Here is a 16867-nt window from a genome sequence, read left to right on the forward strand (position 1 = left end):
ATCTAATATTATCTAATAAGAAGAAAATAACAAAGGCACATACCTGTTAAAGGAGATGAAAGTGCTATGAAAAATTATTGTAATTTCTGATCTTAAAAAAAGATCAAACATATAATATAGTTAATTGCTATAAAATAAAAAAATTATTGTAATTTCTGATCTTAAAAAAAGATCAAACATATAATATAGTTAATTGCTATAAAATAATCTAATCTAATCTAATAAGAAGAAAATAGATAAAAATGCTCTAAAAATTGTTCATATTTCATAATTCATAATATTTAAACAATCTAATCTAATCTAATAAGAAAAAAAATAACAAAGGCACACACCTATAGAAGGAGATGAAAGTACTATGGAAATTATTGTAATTTCTTGGCTTATATATATTGGTATGTGATGTTGCATGTGAGAAGATAACATTGTAAATAAAGTTTTATTTAAATAATAATAGTATAATTAAACTTTAAAACTAATTATGCAGTACTATGAACTACTTGATTTTTAGTCGGTGAGAGATCGACACATTGTGTCCTTAGATCGTAGCTGTTTGTTTTAATTTTCCTTTTTTATAATTTGAGAACGACTTTTGTCTCTTTAATTTCTTTGATGGATTTTGCAAATATCTCGTTCACACTATATACATTTGTAGGTCTGTACTATTTCTAAGTTCGACCTTTACGGCAAACATTATTTATCTCGGTAATTTGTTTTGTTTTGCATATACACCTTTCATCTTGTATACATTTGTAAATTTGATATTCAATAATTTCATTAAGGTTTACATTTTAATTTAAACTATATCATTATCTTCATACTACGTATATCCAATAATAAATCATCTATTTATCAACTCCCTATTACTTAATGGAAGGGTATTTTTGTCTACCGAAAGATTTTCCCGAACTCACGCTTTTAAAGGGAGTATGATAAGTGCTATTTAGCCAACCAAGTGAGGGTATGTAAGTGCAAAGTTGGGGAAACTATAATAAGGTAGTTGAGCGCGGGCTATTTAAGAAAGGGGTCTTTTTTGTTCTCAATTTGCCCCTTTTCTGCTCCCCCACAGCGTTTCCCTATCCGTTCCCCCCTCTAGAGCCGATTGATAACACAAAACCTCTCCCTCTTCTCTATCCCCAAAATCCAGAGCGAAGAGAAAACACACACAAACTTCCCTTCACAAAATGGCGCTCTCCCTCTCCTCGCTCACCTCCTCCCTCTCCTCCCTCTCCTTCTCCTCTCACGTCTCCCCCAACAAAACCCCCGTCTCTCTTCAACTCCTCAAAACCTCTCCAGAATCACGAAAGAGACATCCCACCCCCATCGTCAGGGACGGGGTCCGCGGCGGAAGTCGAGGGTCTGATCCTGGAGAAGTTCGTGAAGGCGAGGTTACCCGGGGGATTCGCTGCTCAGACGTTGATCGGGACCGGGAGAAGGAAATGCGCCATTGCTCGTGTCGTGATTCAGGAGGGGAGTGGGAAGTTCATCATCAACTATCGCGATGCCAAGGTTTGATTTTGCTCCCCTTTTTTTTCCGGGGAAATTAGGGTTGATTTTTTGTGACAGTGGTTACGCCTTGGATTAATTTGTCTCTGTTTGTTGAATTGTAAACTTCCTAATTTCAGGATAGAGGAGCTGCAGCTGGTTACTCTTTATTCGATTAAAAAAGTAGTTGTTTTTTTTTGTTTGATTTAGGTTCACCCACAAAAAAGTTGAGTTTCTTGTCACAAAGATTCATGTAGACCTGTATAATGCTCGCTCGGATCGCATTTAATTGCAAGCATTTCCAATGCATTTATATTGACATGTGCTGGAGTAATCTCTTTCACATAAGTAATAACTAGTCACAACATGCAACTAGCTAAGCACTAAATTCTATAAAACAGTGCGGAGATGTAGAAACAATAAAAAAACAATTAACATGACGAAAGATAAGATTCATAAAGCTTTCATTGAGCAAAATATTCTTTAGTTAGATCAATTTATTAATATTGATAAAAGAAACCAAAGAACACTTTTTATTCCCCTGTTTAAGGACGTTTAGACGGACCAGCAACGTCCTCGGAGGGTATCTCAGTTGAGAGCTCCTTTACCCCATTTTTCCAACCTCTCTTTCACTTTGAGCAGCAGTTCTTCAGACTTTTCAAGCTCTTCCAAACTCATAGTTTTGGGATCTTTCATCCAAAAATGCCCTTTCTTCTTCAGCTGATCAATACGCTCCTGCGCTTCGGCTTTCCTTCTCATCGCAGCTTCCATACGACTAATCAAATCTACACATTTGCAGTTAAGCTTTTCAATGCGCTTTGCATGAGACTTGTATAAAACATTTTGTTTCTTCATGGTGAAGTCTCACTAAGTCACAAAGAATAAAAATGAAGAAGAAAGAGGAGACAGAGAAAGAACCCTAAATTGAGGAGCAACTCCTGTAGACTATTTATCGGCGAGCAAAAACATAAACATGGTCGGCCTGCTGAAAAACAGTGAATAAATTATAATTTAGGAAGATAATTTCTTGCATATTATATACTCAATGATTACCTGGCTAAATTGGGAAAATTAGAGGATGCACCTGACATGTAAGAGTCAAACTTCCTTTTAAAGAATAACTGTAAATTTTCCTGAATGAATTTAATAACCGCTACGTTCGCTTAATTTTTTTTAATCCAATATCACAAAACTGTTGACTTACAAAGCAATTTCCTTAGATTTAACCAGTGAAAGTGCTTGTCTAGCTAACTATCAAATATGCTAGAAAGAATAACTATATGAATCTCTTGCGATCCACATTGGAAATCCCTATATCACATAACACATAAAATGTAGGTAATTTATAACTAAGATTGGTTCCTGACATGTTCACTTTGAATTCGTACATTACTATAATGGTCCATCTCTCCCCTCTTATTCATGTTTCCCATTTTTCTCTGCATTCAAATTTCTTCTTATTCTCCTCCGACATCTCTTTTACTTTATACACTCTATTTTATCTATATTAGAACACCTGCATCAGTTCAAACTTGAACTTTTTTTAGCTTAAGTTTAGAGTTCTTTATCGCTCATTTCTTGGTGCAAGAATATTAAAATTGAGATCATTATCAATTTCTCTTCATTCAAATTTCTTCCCCACCTACTACATCCTCTTTTACTTTATATTTTCTATTTTATCTATACTAGAACATCTGCATCAATTCAAATTTGATTATTCGTATCTTAGACTAAGAGGTCTTTGTCACTCATTTCTCTGTCAAAGAGTTAATTGTAACTTTGAGCGGATGAACACAAAGTAGAGACATTGGTAAAGATAAAATGAGGGATCATTGGTGCAAGGGTCGGAAGATAATATGAATAAAGTTCCATCAAGAAGGAAGAGAAGTCGAAAATGCATCTATAATGGTGATTGTATCCTACTCTGGTCTTAGTGTTGCTTGCTTTGAAAATGGAAAATTGTGTATTCTTGGTCTTCATCAACATCTTCCTATTTGTAGTTTGCATATGTAAATAAAAACTGAATAAGATTTTGACGCATGAAGAAAATTCCGCTGCATTTGAGAATCCACATGCTAGACATTTTGTTCTTACTAGTTGTTTATCAATGTTGTTACTTGTTAAGTATTTTAGCAGAGAAAAAAAACAAAATGTTTCCTCCTACACACTAGTTATCATATATTTTTTATCTTCATGAACTTTTTAAGAACGTATACAACATAATGAATAATTTGTATATTCTTATAGACTCCGCAATATATTCTTACTCTCTATATACAGTACTTTTTAAGAAAATGTCCCTAGTTATGTGGTTCACGATTTGCCCTTTCTTAACTTTACAACACAACTTCAGAAAACCTCTCTTTCCATTCTGTCCCCAAATTCAGAGCAAAGAGAGAACAAACTCCCTTACAAATAACGGTCTTCCACTTTTCCCTCACAACAGAACTTACAAAAGATTTGCCTTTTCCATGTACAGGAATATATGCAAGGAAATCCATTATGGCTGCAATACATAAAGAATCCACTGATGACATTAGGCTATGAGAGCACTTATGATGTGTTTGTTAAAGCTCATGGAGGTGGGCTTTCTGGTCAGGCTCAGGCGATTTCCCTGGGCATTGCAAGAGCATTACTCAAGGTAAGTGAGAACCACAGGGCCCCGTTGAGGAAGGAAGGCCTTCTCACTAGGGATTCTCGCGTGGTTGAAAGAAAGAAAGTTGGTCTTAAGAAGGCTCGCAAAGCTCCTCAATATTCAAAGCGTTAAGGTATAACTGAGATTTTAACTTAACATTCACATTTGTTACGTGCCTTCTGTATTTTTATGTTCTAATACATGTGATTCTAAAATTGTGCAAAGTGGAGATTAGCTTCTTCGTATTTGAATTCATCTTCTTCGTTTTGTGTCTCATAAAAGTTACAAAAATTCTGATTGATATGATGAATATTTCATTTTGCAGCGAACAAATCCTGTGTTCATTAATCTGGTTAAGCATAGTCCTCTTTTTGGAATAGTGGATTTTTGCAATTGTTAATTTTTTTTTTGGTTTATAGGGCAATATAACCATAGAGTAGTGTGTGTCAAGTGTATCACCACTAAAAATAGGAGGGGTTTATCTGTGCCAGCCATCTACTGTACTTTTGTATATTTTGAGCACATCCAGATGGTGTTTTGTTTCTGTTTCCGTTTCTTATCTCAAGTTGAGACAACAGTTTAGCATGTAGCAGGGGAGTTAAGTTTGATTTATCTTGTTTAGTTCTTAGCCTTCTTCAAAAACTAGTAGCAAAAGAGCCCACTGTCTGATGCAAACTAGTTACTGGAGGAACCTTTACTCAGTTCTATCCAACAATTGTTCTGAGCATTATCATTATTATTTAATTTAGTAGTTTCAGATCCTCACAGCTCACTCCCTCCTGTGTTTCTGCGTATTTTTCTGCAGGGTTTTCAGATATTTGTAGCTCAATGAGCTGTTTGGTTCTGCTTCTTGTTCTTACTACACATCGGACAAAGGTCACTTCGGAGTTGTGAAGATAGAATTTTGTAATTGTTATCGTTGTATGCTAGTTTCTAATGCATAATCCTCTTAGATGCTTCAAGCCTATGCATAATCTCCCCAAATGTCACAATTATTACTTCTCAGGACGCCTTTTGCCAGCCTTTGTCCCTGTTTGCTGATGCACAATCTACAAACTTTGAACAGGAATTCTGAATATGAAAATTTGTAAACCTTGCTTTCTCAGTGTGCCATCTACCTTCTGTGTAAGCTCATATGTGTGCAGATTGTAAATTCCTTTGAAGTGCATTCTGAAGGGAACCATAGCTTGAAGCTATAATAGCTGTTCTTCTGTTTGCTTCTCCCTCCAGATTCATAGATTGGTAATCTCCTGAAGTTTGCCTTAGAAAATTTTGGCCCCGCTTTATTTTTGAGAGTTTAGCTCTCTCTATCCCAATAGGCCCTCCAAAGTCAAGGCAGTAGGTAAATATCCACATTTATGTGGAATGTCTTAGTTACATCTCAACCTTGTCTCAACAATTTCTGAAAAAAAAAAGATTATCCTTAACTAGTTTGGTGAGGTTAATGCGACAGCTTCATGCTAATGGTGATACAGTCTATATATTTGTTTTTTTTGTTTATAAAAATATACTAGTCTCTGGGATCACGTGGAATCAATTAGAAGGAAAACTGGACCGCTTCAATAGGGATGATGAGCATTGAATTGGGTGGTTGAATTACTGTAATTGGGTCTGCAAGCGTAGAAAAATAAAAAAAATGCTGGCATGAGACCAAATATATGTAGAAACCAAGTCCTAAACTTGGTATAATGCCATCAAGCTGTAAACCACTTTCTATCCAATCAATCAGCACAGTTCCGCTCATAAAGTTCCCTCTGAAAAATTATTTGCCTCCACCTTAATTTTGAGAGTTTAAACCTGTTTTGACAAACCCTGAAACTATACGTAAATATCCATGTAAGCACTTTATTTGAAATGGCCTTTTTGCACCCTAGTTCTGTTTCAACAATTTATGGGGGGAGAGAACCTGAGTTAGGTGACATTCAATGAGATCAGTTTATCTATACTATCTTATCATATATTTAAGAAGAAAAATGTGTCAGAGACCCAAAATATAGAGGATCTTGAGTGGGACATATGAGTGAGACAAGTGAGGTGTCGCCTCCATGTCCCGTGATGCACTGTTCATAAACAGTTCATCACGGGACAGGGAGGCGACACCTCACCAGTCTCATACATGGTCCCCTATTTTGGGGTCCCTATAGCAACACTCATTTAAGAAAACTCTCCTTTTGATTTCTTCCCGTATGCATTACGTTTTCAAGAAAATCGTGAAGCACTCCTGCTCTTTGAAATATCAAATAAACGCCCCCACAATCGCTGACTAAACAAAGAAAACGTGCTTACATTTGGAAGGGGAAAAAATTAGCCCAATACCCTTTTTCTTGCAGAAATCAACAAAAATACCCTAACAATTTTCGTGACATGCACGCACTGTGTGCATCAATATTGATTAGTCAACCTGATTTGGTATTATTATTAATTTCAATAAAATTATCTGTAGAGTCTCTCGGATCATGTGGAAATTACTTCACGTACAAGAAGAGTGGCACTGCCCAATAGGTACTATGAGCATTATATTCTATGGTTTGATTATTTTAGTTTGCTCACAAAGTGTAGGAAAAAATCTGTCCTGAAAACAGAAAAAGGTGCATCAATGTAAAGATCAAGTCCTTCGTTTGGTATTAATGCGTGTTGACTGTGAGCCTTTTTTTCCATTCACTTCATCGCACAATTTCGCTCATGAAAGCATTGGAAGGGTTCGGACATATTAATTTGCTAGGATATTTAAAAGATCATATAAAAACAGAAATATATTCTTATTTTTCTCATTGGGTTCCTTAATTTTTTTTATAATTCTTTTTTCGATAGAGCTTCTTCACAGTGTTCTTCTACTTACCAACGACCATGGGTTTATTTCTAAATTGAAAAAAAAAATGTCAAGAAAAAAAAATCCCTACAAATAATTATCATCATGAAATGATGCACAACGCTAATAAATCATCAAGAAGGTGGAGAGCTCTTTTAGCTGCACGTAGCCCAGGTAGGTGTTTGCTTTGAATTATAGCACACCAAATTCTAATCCAAGGAAAGCTCCGCTTCCCCAAAACCTCCGCCGTCAATTCAACCCAAAATTAATCTCGACCGTACAAATTCCTCAAGATTTTCTCCCACGTGGGCCCCATTCTCCAGCAGACTATCGATAAAACGAACCAGTTGGCGCCCTTTAAAAGGCAGAGAGCACTTCTACTGGACACGAAAGCCTCTAAACCCCTTCAACAAGAAAATTAAGAGGAATCAGCGAAAAAATCTCAGTTTAATGGCGGACGATTACGAGTATTACTTTCCTTGCTCTTCATCCAGCGATCTCGATCCCGACGACGAGTTGATCGCTGACGATGGCGATGATGATGGTGATGATGGTTACGCCGAGAGCGATGGCGATCCGTCGGAGTTGATCGACCGCTTTGTTGCCTCGGTAATCCTTATTTTTAGGGTTTTTTTAAACTTAATTCCCTTTTTTTATTCTGAAACCCTAATTCTGTATTCATATGTTGTGAAGTAAGGTAAACTGCTACAGTTTGATTTAAACTGATGTATATGAGTTAATGTGCTATCAGATTGGATGTTTTGGTTTGGGTGTATGAATGATTTTAGAATTGGATGGTATAGAAATAGTTCAGGCAAGTTTTAAACTGAAAAGGCCCTAGTTTTTTTTATTTTCTAGATGAAAGTTTTGATTTAGGTCATAGAAATTGACGAAAGATTCAAATTTGCAGGTCATCACGGAAGACACCCTATTGTTGGCGCAGGTTAGTTGAATTTCTTTATCAAAATTTGGAATTTTGCTGGTTCTTGTTGTTAATGATTTAGGGTTTGTGCAGAAAGAGGATTTGGGGAAGGTGATGGATTTGTTTGCTTTGAGCGAGCAGCATGCAAGGACATTGTTGATTTATTACAGGTGGGATGTGGAGAGGGTTTTAGAGATTTTTGAGAAGAAGGGGAGGGATATGATGTTTTTAGATGCAGGTGTTATGATTGAGAACAAAGGGGCGATTTTGGCTTCTTCGTCGGGGGAGATTACTTGTGGTATTTGTTTTGATGATGTTTCTCGTGATGCAGCCACGGTGATGGATTGTGGCCATTACTTTTGTGATGATTGTAAGTTTCCTCTTCTTTTTTGCTTGTGAATTCTTGGATATTTTTTAATGTTGATATGTAAATTGGCAATTTAGTTCCATAATGTGGTTCATCAATCTACAGTCATCTGATGGGTTTTGCCCTTTTGATTGATATGCACCATATGTTATAAGAAATTAGTGAAATTTGGATATTCTCTCTGTAGTTAGGTGTGAAACCAACATTCAACCAGGCAGTGCACAAAATAGTACTGAAAATTTTCTCAATATATTACTAAACAGCCAGGATTCCAATTTTTCATTTAAAAAAGTAAATCAATTCACTAAAACCATGGATATAGCCAGAAGTGTAATAGAAGCCACAAAGTTAAACATACGATCCCCAATGTGGAAGTATTTATCTTAGTTTCAATATTAAATTGTACCAGACATCATCTTCAAATAATTGATAAAGAAGCAACAGATAGACAAAAATCGATATGTCCTGCCGTTCAAACAGAAAACATCTTTTGTATTTGTTTAATTTTTTGGAAGAATTTCTTTTGAACTTGAGCTTCCATTTGTTCGGGAGGAATTAAGTCTTCGCGTTGTTTTTGAAGATAATATCTTTTCAATCCATCCCGTTCGATTTGATATTATAATATTATTTAAATAGAGCTAAAATCAACCACATAGTTTCAAATAGATTACAGAGGTATTTTAGGTCTTAACTTAATACAAAAGATTGTAGCATAGCAACTATCTCATAGGGTATTAATTACAAGTAATATCAATCTTAGCTTGCTCAAACTGAGATCCCTGTGGCTCCATCCCTGTCTGTAGCTCTTGGTCTTGGGGTATTTCACTTGGAAATAGTGTATTGTTTTCTTTCAAAAAGAATGTTATTCTGTATACTTGTTGTTTTCTAATCATTCCAACTCTGTGGTTTTATTTAGTAGGTATGATTCAACATATATATTATTTTCTTCAAGTAAATTTTATTCATCTTGGAAAGAATTGATCCTGTACTTCTGCATATCAAAGTATAAGGATATAAAACTCTGTAACGCACAAGTATATTTAACTGTATATTATTTCCTTTACAATTAGATGATAATTGTTAGGGTTTTTTTTTTCAATAGAAATCACCTTTAAAGGCCCATTCTATGAAAACCATCTTTGATTTTTCAATTTATACATGAACCACCTTTAAAACATTTTCTGTTACAATAAACCACATGAGCCCATTTTTTAGTTAAATTTTTTGGAAATTGATTCCACCTAACCTCCTTTAAGGATCATTTCTCTAATATGCTTGGTATTTGACGATTAATTATTACAGGAAAAACCCAAAACTCTTGACTTGAAAGTGAGTCCTGGTGGGTGATTGCAACAAAAAGTACTTAAAGTTGATTTATGTATAAATTGAAAGTCAAAGGTGGTTTCTGTAGAATGACCCTTTTTAAAGGTGGTTTTTATGAAAAAACCATAATCGTTATGCTCCTGTAAATCTTTCAAGAAATTTTTATTTTATATTTATCCTCTCTGTTCATGAACCAAGCATCTGATGTATTGTGTTCTTTTACAGGTTGGACAGAGCATTTCATTGTCAGGATAAAGGAAGGACAAAGTCGAAGGATTAAGTGCATGGCCTCTAATTGTAATGCTATATGTGATGAATTCATTGTCAGGAGTCTTGTGAGCAAAAGGAATCCTGATATTGCAGATAAATTTGACCGTTGTCTTCTTGAATCTTATATTGATGATAATAAAAGGGTCAAATGGTGCCCCAGCACTCCACATTGTGGAAATGCTATTTGTGTTAAGGATGACTTGCTCTGTGAGGTTGAATGTACGTGCGGGCACCAGTTTTGTTTCAGTTGTTTGTTGGAAGCGCATTCACCTTGTTCATGCTTGATATGGGATCTATGGAGTAAGAAATGCAACACTGAATCAGAAAATATTAAGTGGATTGTTACTAACACGAAGCCCTGCCCCAAGTGTTTGAAATCTGTGGATAAGAACGGTGGATGCAACTTAGTGGTTTGCGTCTGTGGACAAGCATTTTGGTGAGAATTCTTACTCCATGGTACAGTTTCTTGTTTTATTTTCTACACATCTTGCTATTCATTACTTTCTAATTTTCTTGTTTGTTTTAGATAGTTGTTCTCATTATTTGAACTTTTATTTGATATCATGTTGACCTCCAGCTACCGCTGATTGCTGGTACCTATTATCTATAGCTACCAGAGGTTGATGGCATCTATGACCCAATTCTACCCAGTGCATTTCATCTTTCAAATGCCTTCTAATTTTTATATTTCCAATTGACATTTGTTTTAAGTTGTCATCTAGAAGTCACATAATTAGCCACCATTTGATGCACAAACTAATGGTTTGTATTGTGTCTTATAAAATAGTTTGCTCATGAGTTAGTTCATGAGGTGGTTCACAGTTCCAAGATTACTGCGTACTAATTGAAATGAAGTTTCTCAAGTAAGCACTGTCTGTTTGACAAGATCTCAGATAGCAGATGTACTTCCTACACTTTCCTCTTTCAGTCAATAGTCTTTAATTTAATTGCACTTCTAGTATTTCTTTAATACTCGAGCTTTCCATATGTCCGTTTAATTTTCTGATACTTATTTTCTAGAGATTATCATGTTACATAGAGAATTTGTGGAAAATGACCTGATGCTTCCCTGTTGAATAGAATCACTCAGTTTGCGCTATATATAGACAATGGATATGGGATCCCAAGGTTTAGAAACTTTATAACCGCTGTTGAACTGATTTCATCTGAATTGCTTTTCTTACACCTATAAACACTCGTACAAGCATGTCTTCATCTTGTCAATATAAATGCACTGGTTGCATCGAGAGATGGCATTTGTTTAGGAGGTTGAGAATTGTTAAGGACCACGGCTCATGTTTTAGCAGTTTTCAATGTCATAATGGAGGATAGAATCCCAAAAGTTTTCAGTTGGGAGTCAAGTAACTTGGAGTAGACATATAGAGATCCAGGTTTTATGGGAAGAGTAAAGGATATCAATAAATATAAGTTGGTCTCTGATCCAATTGTCTATCCAGGAGGTTGTCGATTCCCTATAGTCACATAGACTGACAATGCCTCTATGCAAGCTTCATCTTTCTTTTAGTTATTCCCCTTTCAAAATGGGGATAGTATTTCAAAAAAAGTGTCACGGATATGAATCATTTATGCCTCTTGATTGGAGTTGAACTTAACGTAATTGACTCATGGGGCTGCTTTTGTGGTACAGTGCTTTAGAGGGCATTCATATCTTGTTATATTGAAAAACTCCATCTGCCACTCTGCAGTGAGAAATTTTTATCTATTATGGGTAGTATTTTAAAATCTGTACTCACTCCTATTCTCGTAATTATCTGCCACAATTCATGGTATGAGATGATGGAAAAGTGAAATTAAATTGTGATACAGATAAAACTATCAGTCCCATGTTACATATATATCTTTAACATGTGTATGCATCATAGAAGTCGGGAACTTGGGACGCTATAGCGAACCACAACCCGGGTTCAATTGTCCCAAATTCGTGTGGAACATGCCATTCACCAACTCCAGTGATCTGATTTGAAATTCAAATCAGTTAAAATTTTATAAAAATAACTCTTTTTATAAGAATAAACAACAAAAAATGCAAGCAAATAAAGTTTGCATAACTTATTGCAACATGATTCTCAAGGTTCTTTTACCATTATTGATGTCTACTAGTATATTTCTTAAATTTGACTTGCAAAACCTTTAATTCCTTCAATTAAGAACCGAACCTGTAAGTGTACCACGTACCCTAGTGTAACGCGTAAGCCTACCAACTCATACCTGATTCCTAACTTATGGCGAGTGTAGTTCATGCATGGGTATTACATTTATTTACCAGAAAATAGTGTGGTAGACAGTTTATATTGGAGTCAGATTGTTGATATACTCATCAAATTGACCTTCCTCAATTGCAAAGAAAATTGTCTTTGCATCATCTGACTTAATATTATTTTGCATATTTCCATGCAGCTGGTTATGTGGCGGCGCTACTGGGAGAGAACATACTTGGACATCTATTACTGGCCACAGCTGTAACCGCTACAAAAATGATAATACAAAGAAGAAAGAACACACAAAAAAGAACCACTACAGGTTTGTGCATTATCATGATCGATACAAAGCTCACACTGATTCCCTCAACCAAGAAAGCAAGCAGAGGAACACTCTGCTGGAAAAAATATCCATGTCAGAAAATAAGGAATCAGAAATCAAAGATTATAGTTGGGCGCTAAATGGAATGAGTCGTCTCTTTCGATCAAGGCGTGTTCTTACATACACATACCCTTTTGCATATTATATGTTTGGGGATGAACTCTTCCAAGGCGAGTTATCAAATAAAGAAAGGGAAATGAAAAAGAATCTGTTTGAAGACCAGCAGCAGCAATTAGAAGGCAATGTAGAAAGACTTTCTATGAATCTTGAGAAGGACTTCCAATTTCTTACGGATGCAAAAATTGACGAGATAAAAATGAACGTTCTTGATTTGTCAAGAATTGTGGACTTCCTCTGCCTGCAAATGTAAGTTTATGTTTGGTAAGTAGTTTTACCAAATTGATTTTATTTAACTAAATCACAGTTTTGCTATGTTTTCAGGTACAAATGCATAGAGCATGATTTATTGGAACCTCTTGGGAATGCAACACACCAAATTGCTCCCTACAAATCCAATGGTGTAGAAAGAGCACCAGAACTTTCTATATATTTGGATCATTGTGCTGAACAAGGAAAGCATGTCAGCTCTTAATGTAACTGATACTGGCTTTGTTTCAATCATGTATCATTTCTTTCTTCTGTTAGTTTTCCTTCATATTAACCGGTATTCTTTTTTCTTGTTTTTTACAGAGATAAGTAGGGGAGAGAAGTATGACAATTTCTACAGTGCTCTTTACAAAATATTCAGGAGATGCCCTTCACTTAATGCTCAAAACGCAAGTGAGGTGATCGAAACATGACACAGCTCTCTGAGTTGAAATACCGAGATATATCAAAATCCCCCAATTATAGAATCATTTTATTGCTTTATATTCATTTTCAGGGTTTTTTTCCTGATGTTTTTTCCCCTTAATGACCCAGGTAGGACATGAATATATTATGTCAACATCTTACCAGTAGCCGGTAGCTCCACTCCTGTACAGTCCATACGGGAACTGGGAGATGCATACTGCGGGGATATCGAAGCTCATCAATTTTGTTTTTTTTTTTAATCCTTTTTTTTCTGGGTCCAAGTAGGACGCTAGCTATATATAAAAGTAATATTACAAATAGAAAGTAGAAATATTACAAGTATGCTAATAAATCATTAACAGAGAATGTCCTGTTTCTTTCTTATTGTTGATAGCGAGTAATGCTAGTTCCATCTCTTTGTATATATTATATCTGCTCTGCGCTTTTGAAGTATCAATGCATAAAGGAGTGGAATCTTATAGAGATTTTATAAAATTTTTCTTGTGAATTTACGTTCTACTTATTGATCTAGTATGCATTAATCGGAGAAACTTCATCTATTATCCTCTTCCCCATTGGAGTTTATTGTTTGAATGGTTAATTTACATTAGAGATGATACTGGTTAATGACTTAATGGTGCATTCTTTGGACTGGTGCATTCTTTTTGGGTCACTCTCCTAATTGATGATATATTAATGGCAATGAATACTTGATCAAATTCGCTGACCGTAATGCTTGTGGGTTGTCAAAGATTCATGTACTACTGTTGTATTGATCAGGTGTCTTGGGTATTCTTTTTATTTTTATTTCCTCCAGAAAGAACCATAACTAAAAATTTGTTGATGCTGTCATATTGTAGAAAAAGAAAACTACATGGTGAAATCAACTTTAAAACTTAAAAGGCGCTTATCAAGATAATTAAGCCAAATTAAGAACTCCATGAATCCAAAAATATTGACAACCAAAAAGTCATCATAGAGAGAAAGAGCAAGAGAAGAGTAAATAGAATAGGATTGAAACCACCGTTAAAATAGGATTATTATGTAGAAACCACATTTGATTATCAATTTATATATAAATCAACTTTAAACGGTTTTTTGTTACAATTAACTACCTGGGCTTACTTTTGGGTCAATTTTTTTTTTCAGTTTTACTATAATAATTAGTTGTTAAATATTAAGTATATTAGATGGATACCATACAGTTTGATTCTGATCATATGGAAGTGCAATCTCAATGTAGCTATTAAAAAAAGGGGAAAATTGTGTCAAGGCCTCAATTTAAAGAGTAGCATGTGACCTGACCCTTTCACCTTTTTTCATTATGGACCAGACCCAAAAAAAGCTATCTAATGTATCCGGGCCACTCCACATCAGCCGTATAGAGGGCAAGTACTGTATTTCCAAATAAACCCTAAAATGTCCTTCTCCTTCCTCAGACTTAGCGCCCCCATCAATAAAATCTATGTGCGGGCGTCAGATCTCATTAATGGCGATCTGATGAAGGAATTGGAGGGAAACTTCCCCCCATTTTTCTCTATCACGAGCAATAAATATCTATGTAATTGTTTAGGGTTTTTGCTCTTCAATACTCCTGTTGTCCTAAAATTCTCTTCACTGCTCCTTCTACCTTCCCTTCATTAATGGCTGAGAAAGATATCATCTACACAGTCTCAAGTGATAAAGTAATTTTCTTAAAGATTAACTCTTCAACCACCATAATAGAACTGAAATTTGATGTGTCAGAGAGGTTAAAACTTCCATACGATTGTTTATCGTTGGCATACAAAGATGAAATAAACGACAACTTTAATTTTCCTATTAAGATCGAAGATGATTTATCGTCTATGGTGGAGCATAGCCGTAATACTGGGTGTAAAGAGATTCACATGAAAACTTTCCTAAGAACAGAGGATTTGATTTTCCATAACAACCAGCAAGATCCACAACACCTGTTGTAAGTTATCAGGTTTTTTGATGTTAAGTTCAATATTTATGATGTTTAGTCTAATGAATTGGAAGATAAGTTCAAGAACATTTTATGTTAAGTTATTTGGGTGGAATAATAAGTCTAAATGTAGAATGTTAAGTGTAACATATTATATGTTACGTCTAATTTCTAGTATGTTAACTGCAAGTCGTAACATGTTAAGTCCAAAGCTTTGTATCTTAAGTCTAACTTGTAGTATGTTAACTGCAAGTCATTACATGTAAAGTCTAAAAGCGTTGTATCTTAGATCTAATTAGTGTGTTGTTAATTCTATCTGGTTGAATGTTATATCTATAGAGCTGAATGTTAGGCCTAATTCAAAGATGTTTTAGCCTATTGAAAAGAATGTTAATTATAATAAAAATAATGTTATAATAAAAATAATGTTAAGTCTAATAAGCTCAATGTTAAGTCTAATAGGAAGGCTGTTAAGTCTAATCTATTCAGTGTTAAGTCTCACTTGTTAACTCAAATGGTTTGATGTTAAGTCTTGTTTAGTTTTCATTAACTGTTTAGTTTTTATTATTTGTTGTTGATCTCGTGTTCTGATATTTTCTAAACATTTGCAGCATTGCCAACATTTTGAACTCAAAATGTAAAGATTGTGGTCCGCCGACGTCGACGTCAACATGTAAAGACTGAGGCAATATGTTTCATAAATTCACAATATGATCAAATATTGGCAGTTGACCTGATTTCTGCAGGATCACCAATAATTTTTCTAAAAAGAAATTCAAATGTACATTTAACTTGAAACTCAGATGATTTAACTTGAAACTCAGTTTAGTTAACATAACACTTTGTTTAGTTAACATGTATTTGATTAAACTCAAGTTAATTCTCATGTATAGCATTAGAATTAACATGAACCTCAGTTTAGATAACATGAAAATCAGTTCAGTTATTATGAAATTCAGTTCTTATAACATGAAACTTAGGTTAATTCTCATGTATAGGATTAGAATTAACATGAACCTCAGTTTAGATAACATGGAAATCAATTATTAGTTATTTCAATAACGTATTATGTATTTGATTAAACTCAGGTTAAGTTCTTTAATTAAAAAAACCTAACACTTACTTCTTTATGGGGTTGGAACCATCCCCTGTTGAACTTTTTTTATTGCCTCGACCACGTACTTCACCCCTTTGCATGACCAAAAGGGTCTTTGATGCTTCCTCCGTGCTTCCATTCCCAGATGATTGATTATATTCACCGTCGCTAGAAAAGGCACGACCATCATCACTCGACGAAGCCATGTGATCACCACTTCGCTCACGAAGTGCGACCAAGGATGAAGATTTGGCTTCATTTTTTTTGTTTCGACCGTCTTTCACGGCCGCTGACAACCTGCTCCTGCTGTCCACCGCGATGAACAACTTCAAAATCTTGAGCAGATACTTCCACGACATATTCACGACGAAAACTCTAACCCTAAGTTGAAATGCGAGATGAGAGAAATGGAGTTTGGGAATTTTCGATGGTTCCTGAATAGTAGGTACTTGAGTTAGGGATGGTCACGGTTACCAAGTTCGGTCACTTCACGACGAGGGTGGGTTTGTAAGTTCAAATGAGCTTTTTCTCTAATTGCTCACATGACAATCATATTGGGGCCTTGACACAAATACATCATGTATTCGGGGCTGAAACACAACACCCAAAATACATAGGGCCT

General features: G+C 35.2%; 2 protein-coding genes across 4 annotated transcripts; both read left to right on the forward strand.

The window, feature by feature from the left end:
- On the forward strand, window positions 1077-5246 carry LOC109833218 (30S ribosomal protein S9, chloroplastic-like). The gene is given in 4 exon segments (XM_020400812.1): window positions 1077-1247; window positions 1249-1506; window positions 3962-4250; window positions 4923-5246. Coding segments are annotated over 3 exon segments (612 nt in total). The 5' UTR covers window positions 1077-1181; the 3' UTR covers window position 4250; window positions 4923-5246.
- LOC109833219 (probable E3 ubiquitin-protein ligase ARI2) lies at window positions 7285-13686 on the forward strand. 3 transcript variants are annotated; one of them, XM_020400815.1, is made up of 9 exons: window positions 7405-7535; window positions 7678-7740; window positions 7837-7869; window positions 7942-8218; window positions 9764-10244; window positions 12227-12775; window positions 12851-13002; window positions 13100-13194; window positions 13331-13686. In XM_020400815.1, the coding sequence occupies exons 2-7, from the start codon at window positions 7705-7707 to the stop codon at window positions 12999-13001; spliced, it is 1527 nt and encodes a 508-aa protein (XP_020256404.1). In that variant the 5' UTR covers window positions 7405-7535; window positions 7678-7704; the 3' UTR covers window position 13002; window positions 13100-13194; window positions 13331-13686. The 3 variants fall into 3 exon arrangements, with proteins under 3 accessions (XP_020256402.1, XP_020256403.1, XP_020256404.1); XM_020400813.1 differs by lacking the exon at window positions 7678-7740 and having other exon boundaries at window positions 7285-7535; XM_020400814.1 differs by lacking the exon at window positions 7678-7740 and having other exon boundaries at window positions 7285-7535; window positions 13100-13189.

This window comes from Asparagus officinalis, chromosome 3 (assembly GCF_001876935.1).
Source record: "Asparagus officinalis chromosome 3, Aspof.V1, whole genome shotgun sequence".
NCBI lineage: Eukaryota > Viridiplantae > Streptophyta > Magnoliopsida > Asparagales > Asparagaceae > Asparagus > Asparagus officinalis.

Coding starts and splice junctions, on each gene's coding strand:
- LOC109833219 (XM_020400813.1), top strand. CDS start 7,377: ATGGCGGACGATTACGAGTATTACTTTCCTTGCTCTTCATCCAGCGAT. Junction 7,536..7,836: donor TCGACCGCTTTGTTGCCTCG/GTAATCCTTATT, acceptor TCAAATTTGCAG/GTCATCACGGAAGACACCCT. Junction 12,776..12,850: donor GACTTCCTCTGCCTGCAAAT/GTAAGTTTATGT, acceptor CTATGTTTTCAG/GTACAAATGCATAGAGCATG.